At 44.4% G+C, this 14,551-nt stretch overlaps 1 protein-coding gene across 1 annotated transcript; it reads left to right on the top strand.

Annotated features, from left to right (window-relative positions):
* The first annotated feature begins 8,901 nt into the window (after positions 1-8,901).
* LOC121030084 (translation initiation factor IF-2-like) lies at positions 8,902-10,194 on the top strand. Its single transcript, XM_040474620.1, has 2 exons — positions 8,902-9,147; positions 9,313-10,194. Exons 1-2 carry the CDS (start codon positions 8,902-8,904, stop codon positions 10,192-10,194), a joined length of 1,128 nt encoding a protein of 375 aa, XP_040330554.1.
* The last annotated feature ends 4,357 nt before the right edge of the window (positions 10,195-14,551 follow it).

Here is a 14,551-nt window from a genome sequence, read left to right as displayed (position 1 = left end):
TGCTCATGAGGTGGTTCTGGTAGCAGAATATTTCTGGCCCTTTCTTGACCCCCTCCCTCTCCATCTCCTTCCACTTTTTTTTTTTTTTTTTTTTTTTTTTTACTTTCTCATCTGCCGTTTCAGCAATGCCGCATTTATTTGACACACCGATAAATAATGTGTTCCACTAGAAATTAATGAAGTTTCCACCAAACTAGACCATGGACATTTATTTTGTTAGCTTTAATCATTTTAAATGGAACGTTTTTAGAACAGGATTATTCATATCCTGCCTCTTTAAACATCCTTCGTTAAGTATAATTTCTATTTCCTTGATGATTCAGGACTATTATCACTATAAATATATGATCCCTACCCCCAATAAACTGTCACCCACCCCATGCTGCTTCTAGTACTGTCTCAATTACTTGTACCTGTATCTCCTCGTGTCCCTTTACCCACCATCTAACTTATGTTTTACAGTCTTTCTCCCCAAAGATCTCTTAGTCCCTCGATGGCGTGGACTGATTTTCATGTGACAGTATGTCACAGTTCCTAGCAGTATGGATTATTCAATCCATCACGTAGTATGAGTTTCATAAACACTATCTGAATTTATAAAATTCACTGGTAACCAATGAGCCTGTTCATCTCCAGGAGGAAAGGAAGGAAAGGGGTACTTCTCACAAACGTGTTACATCACATATGTTTAATCTTCACAACAACTGGATAAAGAGTAGAGTATTCACATCTCCATTTTAGAAATGAGAAGAGTGGGGCTCAGAGAACTCAGAAACCTGCCCAAGATCACACAGCTACCAGCAGAAGTCCAGTAACTTGAATCTGAACCTGTTTTATGCCGAAGTCCATCCTCTTCCTGCCACACCACGTACGCATGCTCTGACGCTGAATAGGCCCACCTGCTTTTTGGTTTGAGCTAAAGTTCATAGGCTTTTACAAGTTTTCCTCCCCTCCCTCAAAGTCACTTGTGACCTCTTTGGCTATCATTTATTACATACGCTCTCCCATTCGGTATTTCGCTGTTCCGGTCTGCGATCAGCCTAGAAAACACTACCCATACTTGTTAGACTTATTTGGAAATAAGAATAAACCATTCTCGTAACAACATAAGGACAGGATGACAAACGGGATTAAAGCTGCATGTCCGACCCCAACAGAACAGTAGCAGTTGCCTGGAGTGCCGGGTTGAAGCAACATCCAGGCTCTGCAGGCATGAGGACCCACAGGGAGTAGCGATGTCTGGCATAGTTAAGGGAAGGGAAAGTGGTGCCATGCTTCTGGGGCCTGGGGACTTTTCAACGAGTAAATTGCATGAAGGTTACTGTGTGGTCTTGGCATCATCCATCTACATTTTCTGATGTGCTTTGGCTGACTCCTTCGTTCTTAACTGGAGCATATACAGTTAAGGAAGTTGGATAAATGACTTCTGTATAACTAAAATGTTTACGACGGTCTTTTTTCTTTCTCTCGCCCCTTATTTTATTTTTCTTGGCCCGTGCTCCGTGGTTTAGGTCTTCAGCGAGGCACCACCACCCATAGCACCCACCCGCTTTACCTAAGTCATGGAAAGCACATAAAGCTGAAAAAGTGCAAACCTCTGGTGTAGATTAAGACAACCACAGGTAAGTACATTCACCAAGAACTAAATGATTACAATTAGCAAAAGAGATGTTTTTCCAGGAATATTAAGTATGTGAGGATTTAATTATACGTGAGGATATAATTACACCCATTGGACCACCGATATTAACTCTGAACTTCACCCCTGCATCATTCTTCCCCACAGTCTACAAGAGCTTCCACGTACAATCCCCTTTGCTTGCTTTCCCTTTCCCTCTGCCTTTCTTATTTCTTATCTAGTTGGATCCCTGTCATGTCATCTGAGCTTCTTGGTTTCTACATGAAAAGACTGACCTTTTATATACATCATCATCAAGCCACAAGATTTCTTCCCTCCTGCTGGAGAATTAATCGATCACAGCTCATCTGCTGTAACCTTCATGCCTTTGGCTCTTCCTAACCATGTTCAGAATGCACAAAACTCACAGTTACTTCTTTTGTTAGATACAAGTTCTGTTTTCTTCCTTTTGTATCTGGCACCATTCCTGATGCTTGAACACTGGACTCTGGATAAGTGAGATCATGCTGCACTTGATAAAGCCTACCTGCTGAAGACACTTTTCCATTGTTCCACACATGATAGTCAATGTACGCATTCATAACCCCACCCAAGGGGTGGCCAGTGTAGGCTCAACTCCCAAGGGGCCTTCTCTAACAACTCCCTTTCTCTCCCTCTCTTTAACGTATGTCTCAAAGGAAGGGAGATTGTCCTCCATTAGAGGAATAACCTTGATTCTACTAAAAGTGATCCTCTTAAATCATTTGCTAAATTCCTTGTGGCAGAACACAGTGGGTTTTGGTCCTAATATTAACAACTCCTGATAGCTCAATTTGCTAAAGAATCATCCTAAAAATAAGATTGCTGATGGTTTAGCATCACTCAGAGATGCAATGCATCAAGTGGTATCCTGATGGACATTCTCGTGTCATTATTCCAAGACCAGAGTTACCTGATATTGCAAGTTTAATTAAATGGAACTGTGAAGGAAAGAAAAACAATAGAGAAATAAATAGCTTCTGGGACGTAAGAATGAGACAGTTTCTACTGTTGTGATTTTGTTGTGGTGGTTGTTATGTAAGATACAAAGTTTTATTTACCCATATTTACCTATTGAAGAGAAGCAAGAAGAGAGGGAGAGATAGAAAATATATTGGTGAGAGGTTATTTATGGTATAAAATTGTCTTGTCCAATATGGTAGCCACTAGCCACGTGTGGCTATTGAGCACTTAAAATGTGGTTAATCTAAATTGAGATATGCTGAAAGTGTAAAATACACATGGGATTTTGAGGATTTGGCAGGAAACAAAAGCATGTAAACTATCTCATTAATATTTTTTGCATTGGCTTGCATATTGAAAAGATAATATTTTGGAAACATCAATTTAAATAAAATGTATCATTAACATTAATTTCACCTGTTTCTTTTTACCTTTTAGAATGGCTGGAAAAACTTGAGTTATGTATATGGCTTACATTTGTGGCTCACATTACATTGTTTTTAGGCAGCATTTGTGTAAGGTTTTAACTACTGGGATTAGATTGAACCGCAAGTAACAGAAAACTCCAAAATAACATGGGATTACTCAAGACAAATGTGTATTGATTCCTTACACAATAGACCAGAGGTAGACAGGGCTGAGAGGGCCACTCCGTATTCATCAGAGACTTGGCTTCCTTTCATCCTTATGATAGAATATGAGAGGCATGCTGCCTCATGGTCCAAGATGGCTGCTAAAGCTCTTGCCACAATAACCACATTCCAGCCAGCAGGAAGAGAAAGGGACCCAGCAAAGACACCTTCTATGTGTAGTGTTCTAAAACCATTTTCTGTCATGTACCCTGATAAGTGAAAACCCACATTTTCACTTATGTGATATGGACACCCTTGTTAAACTTTGGGGGAAAACTAGTCACTGTAATCTGGTACCATTTTAGTCGTGAGGTCACCCACAAATACGAAGGAGGCTGGACAACAGAGTCTTTATTCCTAACAATAAGTATACAGCTAAAAATCAGGAGTTATTTTCAGGATGACCATGTGTTCTAGTTAGCCAGGAAGTCTATTTTGTGCGTGTTGTCCTGGCATAATTATTAATAGCTCCCCCTTTTTCTCTCTTGAGTGTCCTAGTTTGGATGATAAATTATATGGTCACCCTTGTTGCATTACCAAGAAAAAAAGGAGAAAAACAGATGATGGGGTAGACAATTCAGTATCTGCTAGAGAGTTTTGAGGAATCATTGGAGAAATGCTTGGCAGGTGGGTGTTTCTTTAGCCCACCTCACGATTGTTTTGAAACTGTCCTTGTAGAGATTGCTAGTGACTTCGTATTGATAAAGGACTTTTGTCACTGTTCACTCTGTTGTGTTGTGACTCCATGTATCAAGCATTATGCATTTGGGGGACACAGGGATAAAGTGGAATTCAATATTATTAGTCCTCAAACTATTAAACCCATCTCCTATTACAGTAGAGTAATAGAAGTCTGAATTGGCTGGATTCTGGGACTATTGCTTCTCCCACTGGTTATTTGTCTAAGTATCTTTCTATCTTCTTCTGGTTCCAGAATATTCTAGCCCGTGGTTTCCCAAAATGTCTCCAATATATCACTAGTTCTTCAAGAAAGTGCCATAGTCAAATAATATTTGCAAGTGCAGCATAATTAGAGCCTCACAACGCACGTTAGCATACTAAAATCTCTAAGAAGTTCTACAATAGGAATTCCTATTTAACTCTTCTAATCTGAACCGGTTCTAGGGTAATACCTGCTAATAGCTGATATAACATCCCTTTTGCACTGCTTCATTTGTCCCAGAAATATGATTAGTTTCTGCTCTAGATTTTATACTAGAGTTTCTGCTCTACTTTTTACATGCTTACCTGTCAGTGAAGATGGTAAAATCTGCTTTTAGAAAATTAAACATGGAATGCAATTAGAATTGGAAAACATGCTGCCCTTCTTAATGAAAACAAAAGGTAGATCCTCAGAAGTTTCATATTGAAAAGCAATTTCTTGGTAGGGAGGAACAACCTTCCTAGGCATGCTAAATCAATCCACATAATTCTTCTCCTGGAGATCTTTTACAGTTACTCTTACCTGCCCTTCCCCACCCCTATTACTAGAATTAAATGACTGATGCTCTGCCTTAAGCATGAATTCAAATGGAAGCAACAACTCCTCTTCATTGCTCCAAAACTTAACTGAGACAGAGATGAAATATTCAAAAAAGACTTTATTAACAGTCTCTACTAATAAAGCAAATTTATCCAAGTACAATGAATTTGGACAATCTGACTTGTAAAATGTAGCCTACTTTCTCTACACCAAGAACACCTCGTTCCCATAGGCCAAGGATGGAGACTCAAGAGAGATCTTGCTAAGTTCCTCCCTTCCTTGCTCCTTTTCTTTCTCCACACAGTGATGCTATATCTAGATTACAAACCTAGCACTTCTTAGATATCTTGATTTCTCTTGGTCTAGACTTGGACACTGTCCAATATGGCAGCCATTCACCACACTGAATAGTTGAAATATGGCCAATCCATATTGAGATGGACTGTAAGTGTAAAATACATCCCAGATTTTGAGATTTAGTATGTGTATGAGTTTTCCACTGCTGCTGTAAAAAAATCACCATAAACGAAGTGGCTTATAAAACACCTACTTATTATGTCACATTTCGGTGGTCCCGAAGTTGTGCGGCATGGCTCAGCTGATCCCTCTGTCTAGAGTCTCAGAAGGCCAAAATCAAAATATCGGTTGGGCTATATTCTTCTCTGGAGCTCTGGAGATGAATCTGCTTCCGGAATCATTCATGTGGTTGGCCACATTCAGTTCCTTATTGTTGTAGGGCAGGTCTCATTTCTTTGCTGGCTATCAGAAGGAAGCCTCTTTCAGATCCTGAAGGCCACCTGCATTCCTTGTCATATTGGTTCTTCCACCCTTAAACCAGCCACAGCATGTTGAATCCTTCTCAGGTTTTAAATTTCTCTGACTTCTTTTTTCACCTCTTGTCTGCTTTTTAAAAACTCATCTTATTAGTTTGGGTCCATCCAGACAATCCTGGATAATCTCCCTATTTTAAGGTCTATAAGCTTAATTACCTCTGCAAAGTCCCATTTGCCATGGTAATGTAACATATGCACAGGTTCCAGGGATTAGGATATGGGAGCTACTCTGCCTATCATAATTTAAAAAAAAAAAAAATTCATTAATACTTTTTATATTTCTCATATGTTGAAATATCTAAAATATATGTAAACTTAAATAAAACACATTATTGAAATTAATGTCACCTGTTTCTTTTACTTTTTTAACTATAGCATATTTAAAATTGCATCTACGGCCCACATTCCTGCCTGGCATCATACTTCTATTGGCCGGCACAGGTCTAAACCTTGAGAGAGGTTGAATCCTCTTTACCATCTTCATAGCTTATGCACCTGTCCTGTGGCCCACCTCTTCAACAATCACACGTGGCCTTATCATTTCAGCCTTCCAACCACTTAAACATACCATAGCATAACACGAAAACCACAACTTTCACGGAAGAGATGCTCAAATACAGTGATAGCGTATGAAGATGTGGGTGCGTGGGCTTATTTCCATACAAGGGAAGGACCCCAGGTCCACCAGATGTATAGCTGATAACTCTAGTGATTACTGAGTTTGCCCCCTGAGGGGGAGATTTTATTCATCTTTCAGTTTCTGGTTGTTGGCCCCTAGAGGGGTCCTTTGAATGAATATTTGCTAATCCAAGTGAATCTAGATGTCAGTGATTGGCTAGTTAAAAAGAAAACCAAATGGATATTGGAAAATAAGTCAGCTATCCCCTCTTGCCTAATAATGACAAACACTTTCATGCTTTAACTGAGGGGCTCTGCCTCCATTAAAACTATAAGCTGCACAATATTTAACGGTTGCGTCTTTATGAGACAAGAGAGGGTGATGATGCTCAGAAAAAAAGTTCTTTACCAAATGATCACTCGAATTAACCAAATGTTTTCATTACTGTGCACTTTATTTGGCTTTGGCAACTAAACCAAACCAGACTCTAGGACTGTTTTCAAAACCGCATTTTAAAAAGATCTTTTGGATGCCACTTTGTCCAGTGCTTAGTTTTAATTTAGCACGGTACCAAAATGTTACTATTAAATATGACAGACCCCAACCACTCATCTCTGCACTTTATCTAGACAGCAGGAAGGCCAGAATGTCTGTGGGAAGTGAAGACCAGCGCACAAAACAGTGCAAATACCCCGATCTAACACTCCAACCATAGGCAAGGTAGAAACCCTTTCTAGAGCTTTGCTTCTCAGTTTCTGGGTCTGTAGCTGCTGCCAGCCCCAGTTGTGATCTTGCACAAGAGAGGCAAAACCACTGGACAATCTTGCAGTCCATCAGCTACCCAGCCAAGGATCCTCCGAGGAGAAGTTAGGACTGCTGAGAAGCACAGGCTGCTGAATGTTCCTCTTCTGCCAGACATAAACCTGAAGCAAGACAGAATTATGAGAATCCAGATTTGTCTCAAATCCATCATCCTTCTCAGTAATCTTCCCAGCACAAAAGAAAGAATGAATACCAATAAAAAGATAATACAAACATTTTAAATAAAGTTTACTAATTGAAAGGACCGATAGAGGGAGGGAGGCATTCTTCAAAATCTATTGTCATGCCTTTGTGGAGTTTATTGCCTATCAGCATTTTTCCCCCTCAAGAAAAACAGAACAGCGACGTTTGTTCAGAAAAAAAAAAAAAAAGCCAATTGTGTTCCTTCCTTTCTTATTACTTTTATTGTTTGAGGTTTCTTTTAGACTATAATGTGGCATTGTGATTTTGAGATGGGGGGAAAAAAACAATCCCTTGTCTTTCAAACATAAGAATGTGATTGTATGCTATTGTTGCCAACAATGAGCTAAAGAGGTTAATGGATCACATATCTGGCAAACAGCCATTTTTCCTCCTGCTCAATATATTAAACAATATACATTCTGTTGTTGCTGCTGAGCTTCTGATTCTGTGTGAGTAGTTGGTAAATAAGTTTACTTGCATTTAAGTTATCTCTTTCTAGAACTCAGCAGCTTTGTCCTTCAGGCAGTCTCCTGAAATTTAAATAAAGTGCAGTTTGAGATCCCAGCTCCTGAGCTTTCAAAGTGACGGTAAAAGAGGAAGGCTAGGAAAGGGGGGTGGGCTGGCTGTTGAAGGAGAATCTAGAAATATTGTGCCTTGTCAATTGCATCCGACCTTTCATTTTCAGATGGCCTGAATTAACAGTGTGAAATTACCATATAAAAAGAAAGGGATACCGGAGAAAGCACCCCTGTTCTTTCTGGTGTTGTTGCCAGTGATCATTCTAACAGACCTGTAATTAAATGGACAATCCTCTCCACTGACCCCCAGGTTGACTCAACTTTGCATTCTGTGACTGTCATTTGAAAACAGACAAGCCGTCAGAAGCAATAATGCGTGATTCTCGACTAAGACTTTAGTGTGTGTTGCATTTGTACTATGGAATTAGCGAGAGACCTAATGCCTCAGCAGCCAAAGGGGGGGGGGGGAGGTGTATTTATTTGTTTGTTTGTTTGTTTAAAGGAAACTCCAGAGAGAGAGAGAGAGGAAAAAAAAAAAACTTTGTCAATAAGAAAGGTATTAGTTTTTCAGGAAATTTTGGTTGGGTGGCCATAGATACTAAGGGAGGGGACTACAGTTGAGAGAGAAGCAGCACCACACCAGCCTGGATCTGGTGGGATCCCTTCGATCTAGCAAAGGGCACAGTAAACAGCACCTCGAGTTCCGTGGCCCTCCGTGTTGCCGGGAGCAAAGGGAAGAGGGACAGGACAGACCGCGTGGGGAAGGCGAGTGTGCCTCTCGGGCTTTGGGATTTGGACTCGGAAAAAAAAAAAAGGCTGAGCGACGACCTCTGCTTCCCAGCTTGGCGGTGATCGCCCCCTGCGACTCCGGATGCATACAGCAGTCTGAGAACGGCCGCCGCCGCCGCCCGACCCCTCTCCCAGCCTCCAGCTCTCCTGATAGGCAACCTAGAGCCACAGGCCAGCTCCCTGGACACCTGTGTGCCCCAAGCTCCGCGTCTAGGGCCCTCACCCTAGGGACACCGGTCTCAGCTCCTCAGACATTGGGTCCTTCCGACTTCTAAGTTCCTAGGTTCTGCCACCCTGGTGACTTCTGCGGGTTCCCCAAGCTTCGGCCTCAGTCGGCGGGGGAGCCCTGCGCGCCCCCCTCCCCATCGCCTCGCCGGCCCGCAGCTCCCGCGCCCGGGTGGGATGGGCGGCGGCTCGGCCGCAGGACCTCGGCCTCGGGGTAAATCCCCTCCTCCCCCTTCTCCGCCGGAGCCCTGCCCTCCCCCTTCAGCAAGCCGCCCCGGTGTGAGCGCCCCTCTTTCGACTGAAGACACCTGCGCTTCCTTCCCCACCCTTCTCCGCCCCTTTCGCTGCGGTTTCTCGCCGCCTTTGGGAGCTCGGGAGCGCCTGCTGGAGGAGGAGCAGCGGGGAGGAGGCGGAGGGCGAGGAGTAGGGGCGGGGTGGGTGGGGAGAGAGCGGGAGGGTGTGGACTGGCAGCCACTCTGCAGCTGGTCGCCGGGGACCCGGTCCCTCCCGCGCACCGAGTGATGGAGGGGAAGAGATTCGCTTAGACACACACACGCGCACACAGCTGGGCACGTCTCCGGGAGGCAGCTGCCGGCTCGGGCGCGCCGGGGGCCGGGCGGCGGCCGTGACAGCGCCAGCCGCGGGGAGCGGGGCGCCGGCACCGCTTGGCACCGCGGCTCCGAGACCCAGGAAGGGAAGATCCCAGCCGCCCTGACTGTTGCTCTTTTGGGCGGATCGGGAGGGAGCAGGCTGCCCAAGGAGCTGTCACCGAGGACACCGGAGGCTCTCCCCTTGGCTCTCAGAGTCCGGAGCCGCGCCAGTGCCCGCGTGGGGCAAGGAGGATGCGCACCTCCTCCCGCAGAGCGGCTGCGGGCCCGGGCACTGCGTGGACTCGGGCTCCGGCGGCTGCCCGTGCCGTGCCTGCGCCGCGGGAGCGCGCCCTGCCGCACCTGGCCCCAGCCTCCCGGCGAAGTGCAGGAAACGCGCCCTAAACTCCACTACTTCTCGCCCGCTTCCTCCCCCTTCCGGCTCCCGCCCGGGACCCAGCAGCCGCCGCCGCTGCCCGCGTGTGGGGCCCGCCCGCCTCTTACTCTCACGCGCGCACGCACAGCGCGGTCGCTCGCTCCCATTCACGCCGACTCGCTCTCCGCGGAGCCGGAGCCCGGGCTTCCGAAACTACTGGACCAACTGCCGCGGAGACTGAGGGAGCGACCGGTGGCCCGGCGCGACCCGTGGCCGGCGCCCGCGCCCTGGGCTCCCGCCCCCGCCCCCGCCGCCGCGCCCGGGACGAAGGTGAGCAGGGCGAGCTGCCCGCCTCGCGCCGGGGAGGGGCTCGGGCGCAGCGGGCTGAAAGCTCGTAGATTTCGGGAGGAATTGACTCGGGAGGGGAGTCGCCCAAGGGCGACGTCCGTGCGGTGCCAGCCGAAACCACTTTGGGGGCGCGGTTCTCCTGGGTGCTGCCGGGGGTAGACTTTCGAGACGTTCCCTGGGGCTCGGGGCTAAACTAGAGCGAGACGGGAACCGGCGGGGCGATTCCCGGGGTAAATTTAAGAGGGTCGTAGGTGTCAGTCGGTCAGTCTCAGCCCGCGCTGGGCTCTCTTTGAGGGAGCCAGGGAGGAAACGGGTAAACTGCGCTCTGCAGAGTTTGGGGCCTCGCGCCCAGCCACTTCCCCGGGTGGCTGTGGGGCTGTCGCTTGGAGCGCGAGACGGCTTCGGGAGACTGGGGGGCTGCAAGGCCGGAGCGGGGGGCTGGCAGAGGCTCAGTTAACTTGGGTCGGGTGCGATCTCCGCCCCAGCCGGCCCCCATCTCTCGCAGCCCCAGACCCCGCCACCCATCCCACTCACGAGTCCCCAACACACGCGCGCGCGCGAGCTGGATGCAATCGAGGGGGCGGTCGCATTATTCAGGGGTGCGCGAGGTCGCTGTGCCTTCTGACTGGAGCGCAGAGACCCCTGCTCCTGGGACTTGGGTGGTCGCCTTGGTTTGGGGACTTGGGGAATGAGCGCCCCGAGGAGCGCGCAGACTGTTGTGGACGCCTCTACCCGGCGGTTCCGGGTGCACAGCGAGCAGTCCTCCGCTTCAGCTCCGGAGTCACTTCACCCTGTTGGGCTCCGTTCTCCAGCTTCTCTCTTGGCGTGCTTCAGGGTGCCCGCCCAAAGGGGCTGCTGCTCAGATCCGTGGTTTCCCCAGTCCTCACCCGGTGGGTCGGTCTCTCCCTCTCCATCCCTTCCTTCTTTCCCTCCCTCCTCCCAATACCACCTTCTTCATGGAAAACATTGATCCCTTAAGGGGAGGTTTAATATTTGCAAAGTGCTTTATATCATATTACTTCGTGGCTACATTTAATTGCACTGTAACTCTTCTCTGATTTATGTAAACTTAGTCTGATAAATAGCATACAGGGTCAGGTTGGGCGTGAGCGAGAGTGGGTGAGCGTCCTTTCTGTAAAGGTGCCCTTTTCTAAACAGATTTGCTCCAAGTACTATGTGTGGTTCTTCTGAAAGCTTTTGCTCAGTAGTTTTGACGTATTTCAAAGCTTTAAACCCATGTTTCCACGTGACAATTTATTTCAAATTTATTCAGTGTCCAGTCCAAGGAAAAGTTGAAATGAAGGTAAGAAAAGAGATTACAAATTTGGATATCAAAGCTGTTTTTAAAAATACGTTTTATTGATCTCAATGATGTTGTAGCAGATTCTTAAAAGTTACCTTAGTGGTTTCTCCCAGGGAAGCTCTTAACGGGAGAAATGAAAAAGTACTCCAAACCTTACTCCCTTTGTTTGTTTACAAATGGTCCTGGCTTAAAGTGACTGGAGGAGCATGAGGAGGGATTCTTAGGAATGTGAAGTCGGTCACCAGTGAACTAGAGGCAGGAAGATATTGCACACAACCTAGTGATGGACGGAAACTGTTGTTTAAATTTAACTGCCTCTCAGAGACTGAACAGTGAAATGGAAAACTGCTCTCCCCCCCTCCAGATTACTCCAGAGTATTTTTAAAGTATTCTTTTTTCAGTTACTAAAATGCATAGAAACATATTTAATGATGTAAAATAATATTTTCAAATAGATGCCTAAATCAGGTTACGTGGGAAATTATGAGCATAGCATTTAATGGGGTGTCACAGAAGTACTAGGATCATGATTTCTAGGTGAAGCTGGACCTCCTGCTTAGATTTTAATACTGGAAGTTGCTCCCTTTTGGACCTTTCTGAGAAGGTGTTCATTACAGTGTTTTGATTACAGTGTTTTGATTATGCTTCCATCATTGTCCTGACCATTTTGCAGGCAGACACAGATGTTTTTGAATGAATAACCTTCTTACTCACTGAATTTCCACTCGTTCAAGAAGTATTTATTGAGCACAGGAGCACACAGAGGCAAAGCTGGGCTGGATGTTATTTTAAATAAAAAGGGAGGATTTTCGGTAGAAGCAGGATGCTTACTCCTACACCCTGTAAAGGAACTGCAGAGCAGTGGCTTACTTAGGGAAGCGGCATCTTGCCCAAAGTAGGTGGTCAACAAAGAGTTGTTGACTCAAAAAGCATACAAGATGTTAACTAGCCAACTTTGCTTTCACCATAAATCCCACCCTCATTCTTAACCCACCACATCATTTAGATATGACTCAACTTCAGAGAATTGATGCTGACTTTAATCTTCTTGCTCTTTGTGTGAATACTTTGGAGAAATGTAACTCCCTGTGCACTGCTCTAGCTTTCTATGTGTGATTTCTATGGAGCAGCCAGATCTGCATGTCATTAGTATTCATTTATGAGGACATGCAAATGTTCCTGTTGCATTGAAAAAGTGAACTCAAATTCCTACAACACAGCAAACAATTTGCTCCTTTTCTCCTCTCTTTGTTTGTGTAATCTCAGAAACAGTAACAGCTCTCAATAATGCAGTAACATGTCAAAGAGGTTAATAATAATAATAATAATAATAATAAAAGGTTATTTAAGAGTGTTTAGAAAAAGGGAAACCTCTTATGGAAATTTCAGTCGAGGAGAATTTTCTTTGGCTGTCTTGACATGTCTGGCAGGATGGTCTTTTATTTTAGGGACGTTCATTCCTGAATGAAATAACTCTCAAGATAACTTCCTAGTAAAGGGAGCTGGCAGAGGAGAGAATGCTTGCTAAAAATGATGCTAACAACCCTGGGAATAGAGTGTTAGAAGTAACACTAGATTTGTGCCACTGAAATTATATATGTGAATAGTCGTATATTTTATTGGCCCTTATATGCCTGACATTTTTTTTGGATTTCTTTGTAATACTTTATTCAAGTATTTTCATATTCTGTAGTTGGTACAATTAAGTGAGGAGCTCTTATTTGGTAATAGAATTATAGTTTGTTTTCAGAAAAGATAAATAGCTTGAAAGAAGAGAACAGGTCAAGTTCAGAGACTATTTATTCAAACGACAGATTTATCTTCATTCAAGGTTTGTCCTGTTTTGGTAGGGAGGGGGACTTCAAAACCAAAGTAGCTAGTTAAACTTTGTTACGACCTAAATTGCTACTATTTAGAAAAACCCTACATTTTAATTTTTCTGCAAAGTTAATATGAATTCATTAGAACCAGCAAAAGAGTAACTCCCCCAACCCCCCGCCAGGATCTCATTTAATTGTTGATATATTTTGCTCACTCTAGAATCAGTATTTATTTCTGAGACTCGTGATGTTATCCTAACCTTTACAGCAGAAAAACAATTAAAGCAAGATATTTATAACTGCATTTAAAAGCCACTGATCTAAGTCAAAAACATTTCAGAGCAGGTAACATTAACAAAAGTAGAAGCAAAAGATTATATCTGGAGATCCACATAATGTATAGGCAGGATAAATGAACCCCTATAGATCTTCTATGCAAGTTCCATTATCATGTCTTAATTAACATTTGGTACAATGGATTATTTTCCATTTTCTTGAAAAGTTTTATGAAGGAAAACTGTGTCAGTTTTTTTTTTTTAATGTCAGTTTAACTAATGGTTGAAGACTTGCTTTGCCTTTAGCCCACTTCACCTAGATTGTGCACGGGAGGCGGTTAAGTTTCATATGTGTACCTATGCTTCTGTATACATATATGCATATATACTCATAAGTGTACATATGGAGTATATCTTTATATATTTATGTTTCTGCATATATCTATGATTTGTCCAATAACTTTGAATAATAGGAAGAGGCTCTCCTTTGTGGCAGATATGTTTTGTGAAGTTAGCATGATCTTAAGAATGGTATTTATAAATACTCAAATACTTTGATGTTAAAAATTGGAGCGTATTCAACTTTTTGGAACAATTTGTTTAAGAAGCTTTTATCATAACCTTTAAGATGTTCCTGACGCTGTCCAAAGAGCTCTCCTATTATTAACTCACTTAATTCTGGTAGCCACCCTCCTCTCCCCACCCCCCCAACCCCCCCGTTTCAGAGGGAAAATAAGTGGGTAAAGTAGGTATTATTATTATTATCCCTATTTAGGGGAAGAGGAAAAAATGAGGCTAAGTGGGCCTAAATACAAGACTCAGGCCCCACAGCTGCTAAGGGCAGAGCTGGCATTTGAGCCCAGGCTGTTTACCATCCCGCCACTGCTCTTGAACAGATACCCTTTTAAAGCTTACTTGAATAAGGGGCCAAGTGGGGCGCAGGTGAAGTTGTCAAACAGATAGATTCTAGCAACTGAGATGTATGACAATTTTCAACTTGGAGTGCATTCTTCAGGAATTCATAAAGAAGGCAGTTGTCATGAAGCACGGACACAACCTGAACTACAGCAGTGGGAGAGCAGTGCTATCACTTAATGTAATATTTAATGGACTCAATC

The sequence above is a fragment of the Herpailurus yagouaroundi genome, unplaced genomic scaffold (genome assembly GCF_014898765.1).
Source record: "Herpailurus yagouaroundi ecotype Mexico unplaced genomic scaffold, PumYag 139, whole genome shotgun sequence".
Lineage (NCBI taxonomy): Eukaryota > Metazoa > Chordata > Mammalia > Carnivora > Felidae > Herpailurus > Herpailurus yagouaroundi.
The sequence above is the reverse complement of the archived record's forward strand: the minus strand, read 5'-3'. Positions and strand labels throughout refer to the sequence as shown.

Coding starts and splice junctions, on each gene's coding strand:
- LOC121030084 (XM_040474620.1), top strand. CDS start 8,902: ATGGGCGGCGGCTCGGCCGCAGGACCTCGGCCTCGGGGTAAATCCCCT. Junction 9,148..9,312: donor GAGGAGGCGGAGGGCGAGGA/GTAGGGGCGGGG, acceptor TCCGGGAGGCAG/CTGCCGGCTCGGGCGCGCCG.